Here is a 22,857-nt window from a genome sequence, read left to right as displayed (position 1 = left end):
CTTTCCTTTAGGTGTGGGCAGCTAGTAAATCCTGGACATGCAAGGATCTTTTAGGAACTATTCATTTTTCCAGGAAAACTAGGAAATATTCATGATCTTCCATAATGTTTTGGCTTTTAGAGTATACCGTAGGTCAGTAGAGCCATTGCAAAGCCACAATCTGAGCTTTCAGTTTTAAGCTTGGGTACATAATGCACCTGTGGTCTTGGTTCTAAGGTCCTGCTTCTTACACTGTGGAAATAAGACTTTGTTTTTTTGAGTATCATTTATCATTAAGGGCGGCACGGTGGTGTAGTGGTTAGCACTGCCGTCTCACAGCAAGAAGGTCTGGGTTCGAGCCCCGTGGCCGGCGAGGGCCTTTCTGTGCGGAGTTTGCATGTTCTCCCCGTGTCCGTGTGGGTTTCCTCCGGGTGCTCCGGTTTCCCCCACAGTCCAAAGACATGCAGGTTAGGTTAACTGGTGACTCTAAATTGACCGTAGGTGTGAATGTGAGTGTGAATGGTTGTCTGTGTCTATGTGTCAGCCCTGTGATGACCTGGCGACTTGTCCAGGGTGTACCCCGCCTTTCGCCCGTAGTCAGCTGGGATAGGCTCCAGCTTGCCTGCGACCCTGTAGAACAGGATAAAGTGGCTACAGATGATGAGATGTATCATTAAATCCCCACTTGTTTGAGGGCCCAAGATTATTGTACCGTTTTTCCTTGTCAGATTACTTTGTCCTCCAAAAAGGCCTCACTCAGTGGTAATTCCATGAATAAATAAACCCTAGGACTATTTGAATATTACCACACATTCTCCAAGAAGGAACTTGTACGATATTTCAGACTAGTAGCTGGCCAGAGTAAATTAAATCCCACAAAATTACATTTCCACTGCTGACGACATGCATAGAAGTATTCGCTGTGGAGGAAAGCATCCACCGATCTCACAAGCTAAGATGAGTTTCCCTTTAATTCACAAATAACTTCTGCGCATAGTTGATTAAGAGTCCAGCTAATCAATTAAACTCTCAGTTAACAGGTTTAGGACAGAGCTATGCCTTAGGGACATTAGGAAAGATGTTTGCACTGGCATTCTCAGCAATACACCAGGATATGTGTGTATGTGTTGTAATGTGGTGAGGTTCGTTTGTGTCTTTGTTTCTGTGCAATGCCCAGATCTGATGCATTGCACCAATGAGCTGAGTGTCAGTATACCTCATCTGGCTGACACGCTGATTGAGAGGACATCCAGTCAAAGCTGGGTTGTGGTGTTTAAGACCCTTATCACCACACATCATCTCATGATGTATGGCAATGAGGTAAGAAGCATGGCATTTAAAAAAAAATTGTAATTGTATCTGATTTTTTAAAACCCTCTATGGACCTGCAATCACGTTACGAAGGTTTAAAAATTAACTTGTTTTAGAGTTCTAGAAAATAGTTTTGTAAATTCATTTATAACAAAATATTTGACCTTTGACCTAAGAGAATGTCACTTATATATAACAATGGGCCATAACAGGTAACAGTTTTCATCAACCAGGGCATTTTCAAAGGCCTATTTCTTATATAAAAAATTATATTACATCTATAATACTTGATGACATTTGTTCTGTGTTTCGGAGCCAAAGTTTGCATAATTGGGACTTTCTTCTGTTACAGTGGCGCTTAAAAGTTTGTGAACCCTTTAGAATTTTCGATATTTCTGCATAAATATGACCGAAAACATCATCAGATTTTCACACAAGTCCTAAAAGTAAAGAGAACCCAGTTAAACAAATGAGACAAAAATATGATACTTGGTCATTTATTTATTAAGGGAAATGATCCAATATTGCATATCTGTGAGTGGCAAAAGTATGTGAACCTTTGCTTTCAGTATCTGGTGTGACCCCCTTGTGCAGCAATAACTGCAACTAAACGTTTGCGGTAACTGTTGATCAGTCCTGCACACCGGCTTGGAGGAATTTTAGCCCATTCCTCCGTACAGAACAGCTTCAACTCTGGGATGTTGGTGGGTTTCCTCACATGAACTGCTCGCTTCTGGTCCTTCCACAACATTTCGATTGGATTAAGGTCAGGACTTTGACTTGGCCATTCCAAAACATTAACTTTATTCTTCTTTAACCATTCTTTGGTAGAACGACTTGTGTGCTTAGGGTTGTTGTCTTGCTGCATGACCCACCTTCTCTTGAGATTCAGTTCATGGACAGATGTCCTGACATTTTCCTTTAGAATTCGCTGGTATAATTCAGAATTCATTGTTCCATCAATGATGGCAAGCCGTTCTGGCCCAGATGCAGCAAAACAGGCCCAAACCATGATACTACCACCACTATGTTTCACAGATGGGATAAGATTCTTATGCTGGAATGTAGTGTTTTCCTTTCTCGAATCATAACGCTTCTCATTTAAACCAAAAAGTTCTATTTTGGTCTCATCTGTCTACAAAACATTTTTCCAATAGCCTTCTGGCTTGTCCACATGATCTTTAGCAAACTGCAGATGAGCAGCAATGTTATTTTTGGAGAGCAGTGGCTGTCTCCTTGCAACCCTGCCATGCACACCATTGTTGTTCAGTGTTCTCCTGATGGTGGACTCATGAACATTAACATTAGCCAATGTGAGAGAGGCCTTCAGTTGCTTAGAAGTTACCCTGGCGTCCTTTGTGACTTCGCCGACTATTACACGCCTTGCTCTTGGAGTGATCTTTGTTGGTCGACCACTCCTGGGGAGGGTAACAATGGTCTTGAATTTCCTCCATTTGTACACAATCTGTCTGACTGTGGATTGGTGGAGTCCAAACTCTTTAGAGATGGTTTCGTAACCTTTTCCAGCCTGATGAGCATCAACAATGCTTTTTCTGAGGTCCTCAGAAATCTCCTTTGTTCGTGCCATGATACACTTCCACAAACATGTGTTGTGAAGATCAGACTTTGATAGATCCCTGTTCTTTAAATAAAACAGGATGCCCACTCACACCTGATTGTCATCCCATTGATTGAAAACACCTGACTCTAATTTCACCTTCAAATTAACTGCTAATCCTAGAGGTTCACATACTTTTGCCACTCACAGATATGTAATATTGGATCATTTTCCTCAATAAATAAATGACCAAGTATAATATTTTTGTGTCATTTGTTTAACTGGGTTCTCTTTATCTACTTTTAGGACTTGTATGAAAATCTGATGTTGTTTTCTATATTTTTATGCAAAAATATAGAAAATTCTAAAGCATTCACAAATTTTCAAGCACCACTGTAAGTTTATAAATACTAAAGGAAAAAGTGAACTGGAAGAACACAAGAGATTTAGACTACACTCTAGACTAAAACACACTGTGAGTTGGTCTAGTGGTTAGCATGTCTGTCTCTCAACTGGGAGATCGTGAATTCTACTTGCGGTCGGGTCATACCAAAGACCATCATAAAAATGGTACCTCCTACCATCTGGCAAGGCATGTTGCAATACAGATGTGAGTCAGGAATCTAAACTCTCGCGGTTACCAGAGGACTAGCCCCCCACTGTAACGCTAGCTGTATAGGCGAGAGGCCAAGGGCTATCGAAACGGAGATCGGCGCCACACCCATATGCCTTAAAGAGTTGGTTAGTACTTTGACTTGACTATACCTCTAAAAAAATTCCAGATTAAAACTGTCCATTGTTGCAATTTTTAAAATCCAGTATCTACAACATTACATTAATGGCTTTTATCCAGAGCGACGTGCAACACACCCAGAGCAGCCTGGGGAGCAGTTGGGGGTTAGGTGCCTTGCTCAAGGGCACTTCAGCCATTCCTGCTGGTCCAAGGAATTGGACCAGTAACCTTCTGATCCTAGAGCTGCTTCTCTAACCTTTAGGCCATGGCTTCCAACATCCCTTCATAAAGCTTATTGACATCTACATAAAAATACATAAAAAAAGATTATGCTCACATGCACATCATATGTATTCCCTAAATCCTTGTTGTTATTCATGCAGCGTCTAATCAATTTGAAAGCCAAAGTCTTGAATTATTCCACATCTAGTACAGTTTATTTATCTTACATCTTACACATCTTAGTGTAGCCGAAATTATGTTTCACAAATTAGCTTTATGGCATTTAAGTACTTAAAAATGGTATCCTTTGACCACAGTGTTGTTTTTGTAAAGAAAAATGTGTAAAAAAAAATGTGTATTGCATAAACAAGTCCATTTATAGGTCCATACAGGGTTAACTAATGTGCCGTAACATTTTCACGGCTCAGTTTATTTGAACATGTGAACATATTGAAAAAGATTTAAATGATGACATCAGTGTTGTTTCAATAACATTAAATCTGAATACAGTCAGCTTTGTCCTGACGTATTAACAAACCTTCAGAAAGCACCACTTACGAGTGTTATTTCGTTCCTTCAAATAGAGGTTCATCCAGTATGTTGCATCCAGAAGCACACTCTTTAACTTGAATAATTTCATAGATAAAGGGGCATTACAAGGTGAGTATGAGTTTAAAACAACACCACACTCCAGATATAGCTCACCAGGCAGTTGTTATTGGATAAAGCACTTACATTTATCATTTATTTCCAATAGGTTATGACATGTCCACCTACATCAGACGATATAGTAGATATCTTAATGAACGGGCAATGTCCTACAGGCTGGTAGCAGTTGACTTCACCAAGATGAAGAGGGGGTGAGTAGGAATTGATTGATTTATTATTTTTTTTGGAAACCCATCGAGTCACAGGAGTCTTCTATAGACATGTTTTCATTTGCGGTTTTGTGCAAGCTCCTGTAAGCTTTCACTGTTCTGTAGGATTGATGGGGTGATGCGCACCATGAGCACAGAGAAGCTGATGAAGACCCTCCCAATCATTCAGAATCAGCTGGATGCCCTTCTGGATTTTGAGGTAAATTTGCTTCAGAGGTATCACAGTGGGGAAAAAAAAAAGTTATATTTTCTATCATAACCAAAACAAACGACATTAACTCCTTAAAACAGAACTGCAGATGTAACGGTTTAGTGTTACTTAACATGTCAGTGGAAAGAATGACAAAATAATAGTTGGACCAAGCACTAAAATGTTCTTCAGTTCTTAAGCTTTTATAACATATTCTTTTTAGCATTTCATTGCTTGTATCTCACCTTCTTAATTATATTTGTCTGAATGTGTATTAATTACCTCCACTAACTTTCTTGGAGAAGGTTATGGTTTTGCCTCCATTTGTTTGTGTGTCTGTTCCCCATGTAACTCAAAAATTACTGAACAAATTTTGATGTAATTTTGAGGAAAGGTGAGCCATGGACCAAGAAACAATTGATCAGATTTTGATGCAAATCCAAATATGTGGCTTGGCGGAGATATGCCCTTCTAGTTCTTGACACAATGAGCCAACGTTGCTTACTCTTTTCAGAAGAAAGTAGCTAATACACGCTCAAAAAGTTGCTAGAAGGCACCAGATGACATCATAGATTAATCTGCATATTCACTGGATTATCATGATCATATGAATATCAAAATGTATAATATATAAAAGACTGTGCAAAAGTAAAGTCTTAGGCACATGTAAAGAAATGCTGTCGACCAAAAATGGCTTAAAAATAATGAAATGAAATGTTTCAACATTAAAAAAAATACTATAAACAGTAGTAAGCCATAATAAATGAAACAAAATCAATATATGGTGTGATATGAACCTTTGCTTTAAAAAAAATAGTAGTCTCAGGTACAGTGAGTGCAGTTTGATAAGGAAATGAGCTGTAGGTTTTACTTGAGCATCTTGCAGAACCAGCCACAGTTCTTCTGGACACTTTGACTGTCACACTCGCGTCTTCATTTTGCACCAAAACCCAGCAGCCTTCATTATGTTTTCTTTTTTAATCTGAAAAGTGCTCTCTTATGTAATATGCTGCTCAGATACAAACTTTCTTTCTGTGACATTTAATTTTGTGCTGGAAAATGAACGTTTGGACTCTAAAATGTTTTTGATAATGTAGAAATCATAAAATATACATCTATAACAAAGTTTGTATGGAAAAAAAAATAGGGTGCCTAATACTTTTGCACTGTACTCTACGGTACTGTACATGATATAAAAAGAAAGATATTCTGAAGACAGAATAGAATAGAGATTTATGAGAATAGAAAATAATCGATTATAACTTTTAGGTTATAAATATTTACGTGTTTATGAAATACTAGAATGCTAACAAAATGAGGTAGTAGTAGTGAGAAGCTGGAATATATGCACAAAGGAAATCCACTTTTATGACATGTACAACCCCGATTCCAAAAAAGTTGGGACAAAGTACAAATTGTGAATAAAAACGGAATGCAATGATGTGGAAGTTTCAAAATTCCATATTTTATTCAGAATAGAACATAGATGACATATCAAATGTTTAAACTGAGAAAATGTATAATTTAAAGAGAAAAATTAGGTGATTTTAAATTTCATGACAACAACACCTCAAAAAAGTTGGGACAAGGCCATGTTTACCACTGTGAGACATCCCCTTTTCTCTTTACAACAGTCTGTAAACGTCTGGGGACTGAGGAGACAAGTTGCTCAAGTTTAGGGATAGGAATGTTAACCCATTCTTGTCTAATGTAGGATTCTAGTTGCTCAACTGTCTTAGGTCTTTTTTGTCGTATCTTCCGTTTTATGATGCGGCAAATGTTTTCTATGGGTGAAAGATCTGGACTGCAGGCTGGCCAGTTCAGTACCCGGACCCTTCTTCTACGCAGCCATGATGCTGTAATTGATGCAGTATGTGGTTTGGCATTGTCATGTTGGAAAATGCAAGGTCTTCCCTGAAAGAGACGTCGTCTGGATGGGAGCATATGTTGCTCTAGAACCTGCATATACCTTTCAGCATTGATGGTGTCTTTCCAGATGTGTAAGCTGCCCATGCCACACGCACTAATGCAACCCCATACCATCAGAGATGCAGGCTTCTGAACTGAGCGCTGATAACAACTTGGGTCGTCCTTCTCCTCTTTAGTCCAAATGACACGGCGTCCCTGATTTCCATAAAGAACTTTAAATTTTGATTTGTCTGACCACAGAACAGTTTTCCACTTTGCCACAGTCCATTTTAAATGAGCCTTGGCCCAGAGAAGACGTCTGCGCTTCTGGATCATGTTTAGATATGGCTTCTTCTTTGAACTACAGAGTTTTAGCTGGCAACGGCGGATGGCACGGTGAATTGTGTTCACAGATAATGTTCTCTGGAAATATTCCTGAGCCCATTTTGTGATTTCCAATACAGAAGCATGCCTGTATGTGATGCAGTGCCGTCTAAGGGCCCGAAGATCACGGGCACCCAGTATGGTTTTCCGGCCTTGACCCTTACGCACAGAGATTCTTCCAGATTCTCTGAATCTTTTGATGATATTATGCACTGTAGATGATGATATGTTCAAACTCTTTGCAATTTTACACTGTCAAACTCCTTTCTGATATTGCTCCACTATTTGTCGGCGCAGAATTAGGGGGATTGGTGATCCTCTTCCCATCTTTACTTCTGAGAGCCGCTGCCACTCCAAGATGCTCTTTTTATACCCAGTCATGTTAATGACCTATTGCCAATTGACCTAATGAGTTGCAATTTGGTCCTCCAGCTGTTCCTTTTTTGTACCTTTAACTTTTCCAGCCTCTTATTGCCCCTGTCCCAACTTTTTTGAGATGTGTTGCTGTCATGAAATTTCAAATGAGCTAATATTTGGCATGAAATTTCAAAATGTCTCACTTTCGACATTTGATATGTTGTCTATGTTCTATTGTGAATACAATATCAGTTTTTGAGATTTGTAAATTATTGCATTCCGTTTTTATTTACAATTTGTACTTTGTCCCAACTTTTTTGGAATCGGGGTTGTATGGCCAAGAAGAGAGTTTAAAATGAAGAACAAGTGCATGTGTTGGACAAAGAACAGAAATGAGATGGCTGTTGGGGCGTTTCTGATAAAATACTGTCTGTATAACCTCAAAGGTAGGACCTTCAGTCAAACATTTACTAATAGGCAAAATCCCCTCTGTTATCCAGCTAAGAAAGCTTTTATTAGACAACTAGTGTTATCAGTCAAGAAAAAAATGAACATTTGTGTATTTTACTTACAAATTCTGTCAGGGTCGGTCACATTAGCTGACCGGTGTAGAATAGATGAGTTGCAGCCACGTGATCAAAATGTGCTACGTCATAAGTGTCCACCATGACGGTGGATATACAAAGCAACTAGGACGGCAGCCGCTGAAAGCGTGTCTGTAAACAATGCTGAATTTTCTCATATTACCATGATTTGAACATTCGAGCGAAGAGTCGTTACAAAGAGAAGATAGATATGTGTGGTTTTGACCCATATTATTTAAAAAAGTCAGACTTTTCTGAAGATAAGACGCTTCTACAGACCATTGAGTACCCAGACATCGCGTTCTATCTGGTTTGTCTGCCAAAGAATCCAGGCTGACCTTGGACGAAACATAGCCCATTTTCTGAGTGGGTGCCCAGTCTGGATTGTTTCTATCATATAATTTTGCTGGCGCTCCTAGAAGCAAAACGATAATACATGTGTTAAAATGATAACAATGACAGAGTGAATCACGACAAGAGAACGCTCATTTTATAGCAAAATTCTAGCAGCACGAAATAAAATTCTTCCATGATATTATTGAGAAAGCTTTTGAATCTCACCTGAGATAAAATGATCACTGCAAACACGAGCTGTTTTGGTTTTAGCCTCTGTTAGATCAGCCCTGCCGCTGTTGTTCAGCCGTGCTCGTCTCCTCTCTGTACCAAGCCTCAGAGTTTCCTCACCCTCCTTCCGAATCACGGACGGAATTCTAAAAAATCGGAACGTGCCATGGTGGTCACGAGTACTGTTGTGACCACAACCATATACAGCACAAAAATATGGCATAGCTAAAAGAATGCTTAAAGCAGTAGAAAAACAAAGAGAGTTGCGCACGTGTGACTATGTTTTGTATGGAATGTCGCTTGACCCCGCATTTGTATATCCACCAACATGGCCGACATCCGGGTTTCTATTTTGCTTTGACGTCACTTGCAAGTCAAGGATAATGACATTTATGCTATATCTTAAAAATCCTGTGAGGAGGCTAGCAACAGTTAGCTAACATTAGCAGTGAAAATGATTAATAATGGTTTATGAATATGAGTAAAAATACTTTAAAAAACTGTCAAGTTAGCTTAATTAAGCTAGCTGTCTATTATTAGTAGTGAACTTAATAAGCATTTAAGAATTTGACTTCAAAATCTGTTCAGGTTAGCTATTTGTAGCTAGCTCGCTAGCAAAATCAGTGAATGCCAATGACTTCCTTGTTTTTACTTGAACCTTTTGTTTTCTGAAGACAAACCCTGTTGCCTGTCGCATTTTACTCAGGTTCAGGTTCTAATGTATGTTTTCAGGTAGTACATATTTCACACAAATATTAGCTTTGCGATGAACAGGAGCCGTATCAATACATGTGATGATTCATTTTATTAGCACCAGCAGAACATGGGCATATTTTCTTCACACGGTCTAACTGATAATCGGAAATAGCATGTGACAAGCACAGAAATGTGGGAATAGAACATGTACAGTGCCTCGGTAATGCTAACAACTCCAGTAAAACTCCATGTTGAAGCAAATTAAACGTATCCATTAGCAAGAAGCACATGTATAGACTCATGTAGTCGGATTTATGCTTCGTCAGAAATGCCTGAAATCAACTTCTGTTATAGTTCATAGTTGTATCTATTTACATCATGCTTATTGCCTCGGTCACAACCGGCTGTACGTGCTCCTACGGCCGGTCTACGTGCAAAAAACGCAAGAAACGCACGGAGGGCGCGCGTGAAACGCACGGAGGGCGAGCGTGTGACGTGCTGATTTTCAAGTCGTAGACTGGCCGCAGACCGGCCGCAGAGGTTCTTTGTCATGTCAAACAAACTCTACGGGCACTTACTTTTTTTGCAAGACAAACTTACGGCCAACGTGCATCTTTCTCCACGAACAAAAAAAACGCAGCGATTTGGGAAACGCCAAAAATCGCACAGCCAAAAAATCATACGTCCGGTTGTGACCTAGGCTTATTTCATATGTCACTACTGACCAATTGCTGCAGACTTGGGGGTGGGGGTCGGGGGGGTTGTTCAAATGTTTCTGTTCCGGATAATAACTGTGTTTCTTCCAAGAAGAGGAACCCCATCATATTAAAAATTCTCAAGAATCACTTATTATTTTATATATACACTATATAGCCAAAAGTATGTGGACATCCAACCATCGCACCCATACTCGACCATTTCCCAAACTGTTGCCACAAAGTATGAAATGCACAATTGTACAGAATGTCTTTTATACACTGTAGCATGAAGATTTCCCTTAACTGGAACAAAGTGGCCCAAGCATGTTCCAGCAAGACACAAAGCGAGGTCCTTGAAGACATGGCTTACTGAGGTTGTTGTTGTGGAAGAAGTCGAGTGGCTTGCACAGATCCCTGATCTCAACCCCACTGAGCACCTTTGGGATGAACTGGAATGCTGACTGTGCACCAGGCCTCCTCGCCTAACATCAGTGCCTTTAACATAACCTTACTAATGCTCTAATGGGCAAATTCCCACAGCCATGCTTTGAAATCTAGTGGAAAGCCTTCCCTGAAGAGTGAGGGTTATTTAAACAGCAAAGGGGACTAAATGTTCTGAAAGGGATGTTGAAAAAGTACATATGGGTGTGATTGATCAGGTGATCACTTACAGTACTTTTGGCCATGTAGTGTCCATCCAAGTGCAAAGCTTTGCATCCCCTATGGTTTCTGAGTTTAAAAAATTATAATGTGGTAATATCCTGCAACAATCCTTTATTAGATATCTCAGGACAAAAGGTGGGGCAGTACATGTACCGTATACATATGCAAGACAAGACCATTGTTGTTACTCATGACAATGAAGATGCTGAAAAACCAAACAGACTAAATGCCTTTTGGCACAATTTGTATTTCTTTGCCTTTCTTATTTTATCCTAAGGGCATACACAATCCTAACTTTTACACTTAACTACATTACTGTGATTTTCCCTCTAGGCCAGCTCTAATGTACTGACCAATGGTGTGATCAATGGTGCCTTCATGCTGCTCTTCAAGGACTCTATCCGCATCTTTGCTGCTTACAACGAGGGTGTCATTAACCTTCTAGGTAATATAGTACAGTGCCATGTATATATCTGTAGTAGTTTTTGTCATTAATGGTGTCAGTTATGATGCTGTTTATTTAATGAATATCATCAGTGCTGGGGTGATGGGATGGTTGTAGTTTGACCGGCACAAAGTTGACTATTTTTCTAAATAAAACCGCAGTGTTTTATTCCTCTTATACCACAGCATTTTCACAATGGCTGCATTATTTTATGAGTTAAAGAATGACGTCATACCTTGTCAGTTTATAGTTACATTTAATGTTGTAGAACCTCCACAAAACTGTTATTGCTTACATTATAGCAGCTATAAACAGTCGTCCTCTCACCACCCTCTCTTTTTCTCTTTTAACGTTAGTAAGAAAAAAAATAGCAGCTTGCTTGTGATGTTACCGAGAAACTAGAACGTGCAAAGTCACATGTCCTGAAGATGCCTGTGGTGGAAAACTTACTGACGCTGGAGACTCCTTTTATAAATGTTAACTAAACCTTTGTTCAGTGGTGGCTCAAGAGTTAAGGCTCTGGGTTGCTGATCTGAAAGTAGTGGGTTCAAGCTGCCACTGTTGGGCCCTTGAACAAAGCCCTGAATCCTTCCTCTTTGCACTGTGTCACGTACCCCGTTGTTGTATGTTGCTCTGGAAAAAAGCATCTGCAAAATGCCTTTAATGTAATTAAATAAAGACATTAGCCTATGCTAAATTTGTCTCTCTTTAAAAAAAAAAAAACATTTGTTTACAGAAAATATTTTTTGTTACATAGCAATGTTGTTAATGTGATTAGTATTAGATTTAGATAATGTGGAGCATCCAGCGGGCGGCACGGTGGTGTAGTGGTTAGTGCTGTCGCCTCACAGCAAGAAGGTCCGGGTTCGAGCCCCGTGGCCGGCGAGGGCCTTTCTGTGTGGAGTTTGCATGTTCTCCCTGTGTGTGTGTGTGTGTGGGTTTCCTCCGGGTGCTCTGGTTTCCCCCACAGTCCAAAGACATGCAGGTTAGGTTAACTGGTGACTCTAAATTTACCGTAGGTGTGAATGGTTGTCTATGTATCAGCCCTGTGATGACCTGGCGACTTGTCCAGGGTGTACCCCGCCTTTCGCCCGTAGTCAGCTGGGATAGGCTCCAGCTTGCCTGCGACCCTGTAGAACAGGATAAAGCGGCTACAGATAATGAGATGAGATGAGATGGAGCATCCAGCATACTTCTTCTTATATGTGGATAGGTCTCCACAGCGGATCCTGATCCACATATTTGATCTAGCATAGGTTTTACACCAGATGCCCTTCCTGACGCAACCCTCCCCAGTCTATCCGGGTTTGGGACCGGCACTAAGTATGCACGGGCTTGTGCAACCCCAGTGGCCTGGTATTTTACCTAATCTGCATATCTTTGGACTGCGAGAGGAAACTGGAGCACCCAGAGGAAACCTACGCAAACACAGGGAGAACATGCAAACTCCACATACAGTGGATATAAAAAGTGTCCACACCCCGTTAAAATGATAGGTTTTTCTGATGTAAAAAAAATGAGACCACGATAAATAATTTCAAAACTTTTCCCACCTTTAATTTGACCTATAACCTGTACAATTCAATTGAAAAACAAACAAATCTGTTGGGGGGGGGGGGGGGGGGGGGACATAAAAAAAAAAAGCTGGTTGCATAAGTGTGCACACCCTTAAACTAATACTTTGTTGAAGCACCTTTTGATTTAATTACAGCATTCAGTCTTTTTGGGTCGGAGTCTATCAGCCTGCCACATGTAGACTTGGCAATATTTGCCTACTCTTCCTTGCAAAAGCGCTCTAAATATGTCAAATTGCAAGGGCATCTCTTGTGCACAGCCCTCTTCATGTCACCCCACAGATTTTCAGTTGGATTTAGGTCTGGGCTCTGGCTGGGCCGTTCCAAAACTTTTTTGGGGTCATTGTCATGCTGAAGGATGAAATTCCTCTTCATCTTCAGCTTTCTAGCAGACACCTGAAGGTTTTGGACCAAAACTGACTGGTATTTAGAACCATAATTCCCTCCACCTTGACTAAAGTCCCTGTTCCAGCTGAAGAAAAACAACCCCAATACATAATGCTGCCACCACCATGCTTCACCGTGGGTATGGCATTCTTTTGGTGATGCTCAGTGTTGTTTTTATGCCAAACATACCTTTTGGAATTGCGGCCAAAAAGTTCAACCTTGGTTTCATCAGACCACAACACATTTTCCCACATGCTTTTGGGAGAGTTGATGTACTTTTTTTGCAAAATTTAGCCGGGCCTGGATGTTTTTCTTTGACCCTACCTCATAGTCCAGACATATGGAGAATACGGGAGATTGTTGTCACGTGTAGTACACAACCAGTACTTGCCAGAAATTCCTGCAGCTCCTTCAGTGTTGCTGTAGGCCTCTCGGCAGCCTCCCTGACCAGTTTTCGTCTTGTCTTTTCATCAGTTTTGGAGGGACGTCCAGTTCTCAGTAACGTCACTGTTGTCCCATATTTTCTCCACTTCTTGATGACTGTCTTCACTGCGCTCCATGGTATATCTAATGCCGTGGAAATGTTTTTGTACCCTTCTCCTGACTGATACCTTTCAACAACGAGATCCCTTTGATGCTTTGTAAGCTCTCTGTGAACGCTGGCTTTTGCTGGAGGATGCAACCGAGTAAATGTCAGGAAAATCCTACTAGGACAGCTGAACTTTATTTGGGGTTAATCAGAGTCATTTTAAGTGATGGTAGGTGTGAACCCAAAAAGACTGAATGCTGTAATTAAATCAAAAGGGGCTTCAACAAAGTATTAAGGCCCGGTCCCACTGGACTTATGGATGCAAAGAGGATGTAAAACGTAAAAAAATCTTTGCCATCCGTTGGAAAACGCTATGCATCCGTTGTGTACTCATTGCATACGTGCTTCATACGCTCTATCCATCGAGCATCCGTCCACTGTGATTTCATCCGCGCAAAAAGTTTTGAGCTGCACAAAACTTTTAGAACGGATGAACTTTCCGCCGTGTACGATGTAAATCCGCGACATATACGAGCAACAAACGTTCTATGTCCGTTATCATCCGTTAAACGTCTGCTGTATCCTCTCTGCATCCTCTGGGCATCCTCGCAACTCACATCCGCTGCAGCTGAAAACGGAAAGAGGGAGGAAAGATAAGGTACATGAAACGTCTATTCATCGTTAGTAGCACGGAAATAGAAAGGATGTAAGCGTATGCATCTCGTATATAAAGTATTCAAAACGGACAAAGCGTTTATATCTGGGATGTATCTCGTATATTTAGGATGTCTGGAGTATGTCTAGAGTATGTAGAAGGACACCTAGCGCAGTGAACGGTCTGCATCCGATATACATCCGCGCAACATCCCCTTTGTTTCCGTTAGGCGTACGTGATGCATCCCCTTCATCCGCTATGCATCCGCTCTTTCTCCTAGCCCCTTCGGAGCTGTCATCCACTTCCATCCGCTTTCATCCTCTAGGCTTCCTATGAACATGCGTTTAACATCCCCGCTATATACTACCCACGTCCGTTCTTTTCCGTTCAGTTTTCGCCAATTTTGTCCATTTCTGGAGCGGATGAAAACGGCTAGAGCCACCCCCGAAATTTTGCTCGTCCGCTGTGTCCTTTTCGCATACGTTTTGTGTCCATCGGCCAGTGGGACCGGGCCTTTAGTTTAAGGGTGTGCACACTTATGCAACCAGCTTATTGTACACTTTTTATTTTTTATGTTTTTCCCACTAACAGATTTGCTTGTTTTCAGGTTATAGGTCACATTAAAGGTGGGAAAAGTTTTGAAATTATTTATCATGGTCTCATTTTTTTTTTTACATCAGAAAAACCTATTGTTTTAACAGGGTGTGTACACTTTTTATATCCACTGTAGAAAGACCCCTGTCGGCCATGAGGTCTAAACTCGGAACCTTCTTGCTCTGAGGCAACAGCACTAACCACTGCACCACGCAGCATACAAGTCCCTAAAAATGAACTGTTACTATAGAAATGCTAATGTGTTAAAACAAGTGCATTACTATAAGCCTTAAAAGAAAACGAATCAACGCTTTCTGACCAATCCGATTCAAGAAATCAGTAGTGCTGTGGTATAAGCCATTTTTGCAAACGCAAATGAGATTATTGTCAGATTGTGTGCAGATGCAAAGATGTCGTGCTAAACATTTTGTTTCGTTTCAAAGAGAAATATTTTGATATGAAGAAGCACCAGTGTAAAGAAGCCCTGGAAATATACAAGAGGTTTCTTATCAGGATGACCAAGCTCTCAGAGTTTCTCAAAGTGGCAGAGGTAAAATGTTTCTGAATACACTCAATGCATGGGTTTGGTCGGGCTCTTCCACACAGGCCCTTTTTTTGATTACTGCCCCTCTTGGCTTTCGGTTCAACTTTTACCAAAGGTTCCCCTTCATTCTGCCTGTTCTGCTGCCTGCACTGCATGCGTTAGCGAGATGTCTCTCAGTCTATCTCAGCAACAATAAGAACGATGATGTGTTATTCAAATGAAGACCAACTATTTCAGTCATTTGACTTAAGTTTGCATTAAAAAAACAGTTTTGCAGTCCAAAAGCAGGGCACAGTTGTCAACGTGGAAGATCTTTGACTGATCAAATATGAGTGAGGACTTTGTAGTGTTTCATATCTAAAAGGTTTTGCATAAAGGTGCAGTAATGGTGTCCTCTGGTGTCCTTAGAAAATGACTACGCATTAAAGCAAATACATGTACTATTTTTTGACAACTGTGCCACATGGCTGGAATTTAGCCATTCCTTTTATTTATTCGTTTATAAAGCATAATGTCTTGCTGTGTATGGAGGTATTTTTTGGAAGAAAAAAAAAATCCTGCACATCCTGCTTGATTTCAAGATTATGTTTTATTATTTTGTCTTTTTTGGCTAAGTAATATGTCTCTTCAGGTACTGGGTGCAGTGCTATCCAAAAACAGACTAAAGTTGACTTTAAGAGCGCATTTCTTTATTTGTATAACAATGTGTGTATGCCATTTTTTTCTTGTCCTTTTTTTTTTCCAAAGTCAACATTAGTTGTGTGTTTCTTTTGGATGTTTCTCACCTAGTCATGAATATTTCATCTCCGTTCACATAACCAAAAGTGACATTTCATTGTTTTCTCACCCATGAAGCCAACATCCAAATCCTTGTTGTCTCTCTCTTTGTACATGCAGTTGTCCATATTTTCTTTAACACCCACACAAACGCCGCATGGAGTAATGGCTCTTTTTCTTTATTCTTCCTCCCTCCTTCACATACCTATTTTCTGGTTTTCCTTTTGTTTTACCTCTTTTGTTCCACATTGTTTTGTTTTTTGTTTTTGTTCTCCTCCCTCTTTTCCTTTTTTTGTGTCACAGCAAGTTGGAATTGATCAGGTTGACATCCCAGATCTCTCACAGGTTAGTGGCACATTTCATCTCAATTTCTGCCATGTGGCTTCACCCGAAATTGCCATCACCACCTCACCCCATATACCTCCATCCCCAGCCTCCCCCATTTCCTCTATGTTTACCCCTCATCTACCAGACTTTTAGGATAGGGGCCTCCAGAAACTTACTCCATACCCGCGCTCTCCCTGGGAATCTGATGTGCTGTTTTGCGTTTTCTGTTTTCATCAGAGGTAAATGGGTACTAAAGCTGGTCACCTTTGACCTCAGAGAAGCTCTCATTTATGAAGCCTTATGCCTTGAATATTGCCATGTGTATTAGCACAGCATTTTTTTTTATTAGGAATGAAAGGCCGTTCAAGGCTATTGAGGTTTGCGATGTCGTCATATTAAGATTAAGTGCTTGCTCTTCAAGCCACCATTTCTTACTGGTAAAATCCATGAGAAATTTAAAGCGCTTCTATTTCCAGTGCAGAATGATATATGGCTGAATGGTGTTTGTGCCTAAGGGATTGTGGGTATAGTGTTTAGCACTTACACTGCAGGCACTCACCATTGCCATATATCTCTGCACTGGTAGTTTTTTTTTTCTTTTTGCTTTAATAGCTTTGGGGAACAGTTGTGAATGTGCACAATAAATAGAATGCCTTAAAACTGGAGCAGGGGACAAAACTTTGCCTGGCACCATCTGAAGTTTATAGTCAGCAACCATGCCAAATGTAGGCCACCGATTTACGCTGGTCTTTGCATTTCATGCCAATTACGCTTCATGCCGACTGACAGAGGGGTGCTGGGCACACATCTCCCCCTTCAGTTTGCCACCATTTGGCTTTTATTTTTATTTTATTGACATTTTCATTTACATCAGACAGGGACTCCTGAAGGTGTTGGGCTGGCATACTACACAGTGGTACCTAACCATGTCGAAAACATTTGAAATGGAAGGAGTGCCTTGTTTACTTCAGCTGAAGCAGTATTCAGAAGGCCTGCATAAAGTAACATCCTTATGAACACTCAAATGGTTCTTCACCAACATTAATGCATATATTATTTATTTTTTTAAAATGATCCACAGGTTGTGAGAGATAGTGCGGCCTTTTGTACACTCCTACAGCCATGTTACCGTTTCCTTAACTTCTTGCTCTGTTTTCGTTTGTTTCGCTCTTTTTTTTTTAAACAGTCTATTGTTTCGTCACCTATGTTTCAGATTTCTCAGTGGGCTTTTCCTTGTTTTGTCTCCTCTTAGAGTGTCTGAGAAATCTGTTCTTTTGTTATTCATGGGAATCCTCCCTCGAACTGGCATGCAGAGTGGACACGTCTTGTCCTTGAAAGGCAAATGCTGTGTAAGAACAAAGCCATTCCCTTGAAGAGTGAACGCTCTTCGTCAGCCAGTACAGCTCATTGATTATAGCCTGTAGAGTAGAGGAAGAAAAATGCATTTCAGACAGCGAACGCGCAAGCTCATGTTCTCATCCAGCATTTGCCTTTCTCCGAATAACCTGCTTTGGCTTCCAAATGTTTTTATTTCCTTTTCTTGATGATAAAAGACCATGTGTTTGCTGAAAAATTCCAAAAGATATGACACACAAAAATATGTCATTTGCTGCAAATGCAATTATGAAATTGAACCCCAAGTGGAATCCAAAGTTTAATAGGTTGTGCTTTGGCTTCTTATATCTGTGCTTTATGAAATGCTCTGCATGGTCAGAAAAAGACAAAAAAAAAAAGGTCCCCCTTTGTTTGTTTGTAGAAAATTTGTGTCTCCCCCCCCTTTGAGAAGTCCTTGATCTCAGTTTGCTTCACGAGCCGTGTATGAAGTTTCAGAACACTTGCATGGGAAATAACACATTTTGTGCATGTACAGGCATCTTCTATTTGAATCCTTTTTGCTTTGTCTCCCTTTTATTTTAGAGACTCATGAACACTATTAGGTTATGTCAGTAATGCAGACCTTCCCTTTGTGACTTTGTATATGTCTGTTTGTCTGTCTGAATGTGTGTATGTGTCTGCGTGAGTGAGTGAGTGGGTGAGAGCGAGTCTTTCAGTTGTAGTAGTATATGTACTGTATATAGTTGTGTCCATATATTTGTCAAATTCCGTATTGGTTTATGTGTGAGGAGGTGTGTGTGTGTGTGCGTGTGTGTGTGTGTGTGCGTGCGTGCTTTTGTATTGTACTCAGTGTCCACACACATATCTGAAATATCTCTTGTCCTCAACCTACATCACTTCCAGGCCCCAAGTAGTCTCTTACAAGCTCTTGAACAACACCTGGCCTCTCTGGAAGGCAAGAAAATCAAAGAGCTCTCCTCCGTCAACAGGTATCTTATCCATATCAGAGTGAAAGGTTCACCCAGTTACTGTGATCCTCACAGTTGTACTCACTGGTGCACAAAAAAACAATTATGTGGCACAGTAAGACGTTATTAGTTATTAAAAAGCATCTGCTTATAAACAGGTCTCTACCAGACAGCACATTTTCATTATGGCAGAATGAAAAGAGTCCTGCAGACTCGACACTGTATAGGTTATTAAACCATTTGTCCCAGAGTGTGTACGGTACCTCCTCCTGAATAAAGCTTATAATCTTTATCTTTTTTTTCTGTTTTATAGTATCATTCGGCCAGCTGTGATTGTAATAGAAATATAACAGAAGCACACCAATACAATTTAATGCCAGTACAAAATATGAATCACAATAATAACAATCAGTTTGTTATATTATATTGTACGGAAACGAGTGCTTTACTGGGAAATGTACCACTCGTATGTTTCATACACTGTCAGAAAATAAAGTCCATTGTTGTATCTTTAGCAGTACACTGGCTTGTCACTGGATCAGTACCCTCTAAGGCGCTTATTTGTACACTTTCTATACTGCTTGGGAACATACAGTGGTGCTTGAAAATTTGTGAACCCTTTAGAATTTTCTATATTTCTGCATAAATATGACTTAAAACATTATCAGGTTTTCACACAAGTCCTAAAAGTAGATAAAGAGAACCCAGTTAAACAAATGAGCCAAAAATATTATACTTGGTCGTTTATTTATTGAGGAAAATGATCCGATATTACATATCTGTGAGTGGCAAAAGTATGTGAACCTCTAGGATTAGCAGTTAATTTGAAGGTGAAATTAGAGTCAGGTGTTTTCAATCAATGGGATGACAATCAGGTGTGAGCGGGCACCCTGTTTTATTTAAAGAACAGGGATCTATCAAAGTCTGATCTTCACAACACATGTTTTCTGGAAGTGTATCATGGCACGAACAAAGGAGATTTCTGAGGACCTCAGAAAAAGCGTTGTTGATGCTCATCAGGCTGGAAAAGATTATAAAACCATCTGTAAAGAGTTTGGACTCCACCAATCCACAGTCAGACAGATTGTGCACAAATGTAGGAAATTCAAGACCATTGTTACCCTCCCCAGGAGTGGTCAACCAACAAAGATCATTCCAAGAGCAAGGCGTGTAATAGTCAGCGAGGTCACAAAGGACCCCAGGGTAACTTCTAAGCAACGGAAGGCCTCTCTCACATTGGCTAATGTTAATGTTCATGAGTCCACCATCAGGAGAACACTGAACAACAATAGTGTGCATGGTAGGGTTGCAAGGAGAAAGCCACTGCTCTCCAAAAAGAACATTGCTGCTTGTCTGCACTTTGCTAAAGACCACGTGGACAAGCCAGAAGGCTATTGGAAAAATGTTTTGTGGACCGATGAGACCAAAATAGAACTTTTTGGTTTAAATGAGAAGCGTTATGTTTGGAGAAAGGAAAACACTGCATTCCAGCATAAGAACCTTATCCCATCTGTGAAACACGGTGGTGGTGGTATCATGGTTTGGGCCCATTTTGCTGCATCTGGGCCAGGATGGCTTGCCATAATTGATGGAACAATGAATTCTGAATTATACCAGCGGATTCTAAAGGAAAATGTCAGGACATCTGTCCATGAACTGAATCTCAAGAGAAGGTGGGTCATGCAGCAAGACAACGACCCTAAGCACAGAAGTCGTTCTACCAAAGAATGGTTAAAGAAGAATAAAGTTAATGTTTTGGAATGGCCAAGTCAAAGTCCTGACCTTAATCCAATGGAAATGTTGTGGAAGGACCTGAAGCGAGCAGTTCATGTGAGGAAACCCACCAACATCCCAGAGTTGAAGCTGTTCTGTACGGAGGAATGGGCTAGAATTCCTCCAAGCCGGTGTGCAGGACTGATCAACAGTTACCGGAAATGTTTAGTTGCAGTTATTGCTGCACAAGGGGGTCACACCAGATACTGAAAGCAAAGGTTCACATACTTTTGCCACTCACAGATATGTAATATTGGATCATTTTCCTCAATAAATAAATGACCAAGTATAATATTTTTGTCTCATTTGTTTAACTGGGTTCTCTTTATCTATTTTTAGGACTTGTGTGAAAATCTGATGATGTTTTAGGTCATATTTATGCAGAAATATAGAAAATTCTAAAGGGTTCACAAACTTTCAAGCACCACTGTAAATGTACCTTTTTGGCCCTAAAAAAGTACACATAGTAACCTTGAGATCCAATAATGAGCCCTAGGGGGTACATTCGTGTCGATTGTACCTTGGGGGATAGAAATAGTCTCCTACTGTACTCCTACTATTTTTGACAGTATATGAGCTACATCCGGGACATGGAGAACCAAAACTGTGACATAAATCTCTACATGTCACTCGTGAGAAAATCAGTGAATTGTTTTGATAAATTTGGGTACTTTTTGTTTGTGAATGTGTCTATATAATAAAAAGAAAATCACATGTTGGCTTGAAGATATGAAGTTTATCTTGCCCTGTTGAAAAACTTGCTTTGTTCATACAAAATACATCGCGGATCTGAGTGACATATTTCCCAATATTTCACTCCAATGACGTCAGTCCCAGTGTTTTCCCGCTGACTAAACGTGCGTTGTCAAAATGGCGAACCGCTTCATAATTAAAATTCTTTTGATTAACTTGCATATTTTTTTGTTTGTGTCCATATAATATAAAGAACATTACATGGTTGCGTGAAGATATGAAGTTTATCTTCTTGTGTTGAAAAATATATCACTCATTTACTTCGCTCACTAATGATATATACGTTCACCACTCGAAGATAAACTTCATATCTTCATGCAACCATGTAATATCCTCTATTTACATGCAAAGTATTATGATTTACACAGATCACCACAGTCGCCCGGGCAACTTTATTAGGAACACCTGGTTATTTGTGCTAATAATCCAATCAACTAATCAAGTGGCAGTAGTGCAATGCATAAAATCGTGCAGATACAGGTCAAGAGCTTCAGTTCTTCATGTTCACGTCAAGCATCAGAACGAGAAAAAAAAAAATCTCAGTAATTCTCAGTCAGTGACTTTGACTTAAGCATGATTGTTGGTTCCAGACAAACTGGTTTGAGCATTTCAGAACCTGATGAGCTCCTGGGATTTTCATGCACAGCAAAGTTTACATTAGACCGTATCTGTCTCGTTTTCTTCGCGGATGCACTGTCCGTTTACATTAAAACCCCTGGAAACGCCGGGAAACGGGAATCCGTCAGGGTCCACGTATTCAATCCAGATCGTGTCTGGTCCGGTGCTGTGTAAACATTGAGAATACGCGGATACGCTGTGCTGAGCTCTAGCTGGCATCGTCATTGGACAACGTCACTGTGACATCCACCTTCCTGATTCGCTGGCGTTGGTCATGTGACGCGACTGCTGAAAAACGGCGCGGACTTCCGCCTTGTATCACCTTTCATTAAAGAGTATAAAAGTATGAAAATACTGCAAATATTGATGCAAATACTGCCCATTGTGTAGTTATGATTGTCTTTAGGCTTGCCATCCTTCCACTTGCAAGTGGTAAGTGACGCGCATGCCCGACATGCACTGAGATCACACACACAGCGGCTCAGTCCCAAATCACTGCTCGTGCACTCCACTCGTGCGCTCTGTGAGCTGCGCAGGGCCGGAGTGCGCACCCTCCAGAGGGCACTCGCTGTTCAGGGCGGAGTGATTTGGAGCGCAGGATGCCTGCGGAGCCGAGCGTATCCGTGTATTGGCGTTGCTGTGTGCACGCAAATTGTGTATTGGCGTTGCTGTGTGCACACTAATCGTTTTAAAAACGTTAATCTGATGATCCGCTGATACGGTCTAATGTAAACCCCACCCAAGTCTCAAGAGTTTACACAGAATGGTGCGAAAAACGAAGAAGCCCTCACCTTGTTGGACTGGTTTAACCTGACAAGAAGGCTATAGTAACTCAAATAATTACTCGTTACAA

At 40.5% G+C, this 22,857-nt stretch overlaps 1 protein-coding gene across 2 annotated transcripts in view; it reads left to right on the top strand.

Moving 5' to 3' along the window:
• Positions 1-22,857, top strand: part of LOC132895011 (phosphatidylinositol-binding clathrin assembly protein-like) — a 39,090-nt gene that overhangs the window by 5,777 nt on the left and 10,456 nt on the right. For both annotated transcript variants that reach the window (XM_060935173.1, XM_060935172.1), the window contains exons 2-9: positions 1,157-1,299; positions 4,388-4,463; positions 4,561-4,663; positions 4,787-4,880; positions 11,059-11,170; positions 15,353-15,459; positions 16,534-16,575; positions 18,796-18,881. In XM_060935173.1, coding sequence (XP_060791156.1) covers positions 1,157-1,299; positions 4,388-4,463; positions 4,561-4,663; positions 4,787-4,880; positions 11,059-11,170; positions 15,353-15,459; positions 16,534-16,575; positions 18,796-18,881 — 763 coding nt within the window. The remainder of the gene's footprint in view (positions 1-1,156; positions 1,300-4,387; positions 4,464-4,560; positions 4,664-4,786; positions 4,881-11,058; positions 11,171-15,352; positions 15,460-16,533; positions 16,576-18,795; positions 18,882-22,857) is intronic.

The sequence above is a fragment of the Neoarius graeffei genome, chromosome 12 (assembly GCF_027579695.1).
Source record: "Neoarius graeffei isolate fNeoGra1 chromosome 12, fNeoGra1.pri, whole genome shotgun sequence".
Taxonomy (NCBI): Eukaryota; Metazoa; Chordata; class Actinopteri; order Siluriformes; family Ariidae; genus Neoarius; species Neoarius graeffei.
Note: the sequence above shows the minus strand (reverse complement) of the source record. Positions and strands in the feature narration are given on the sequence as shown.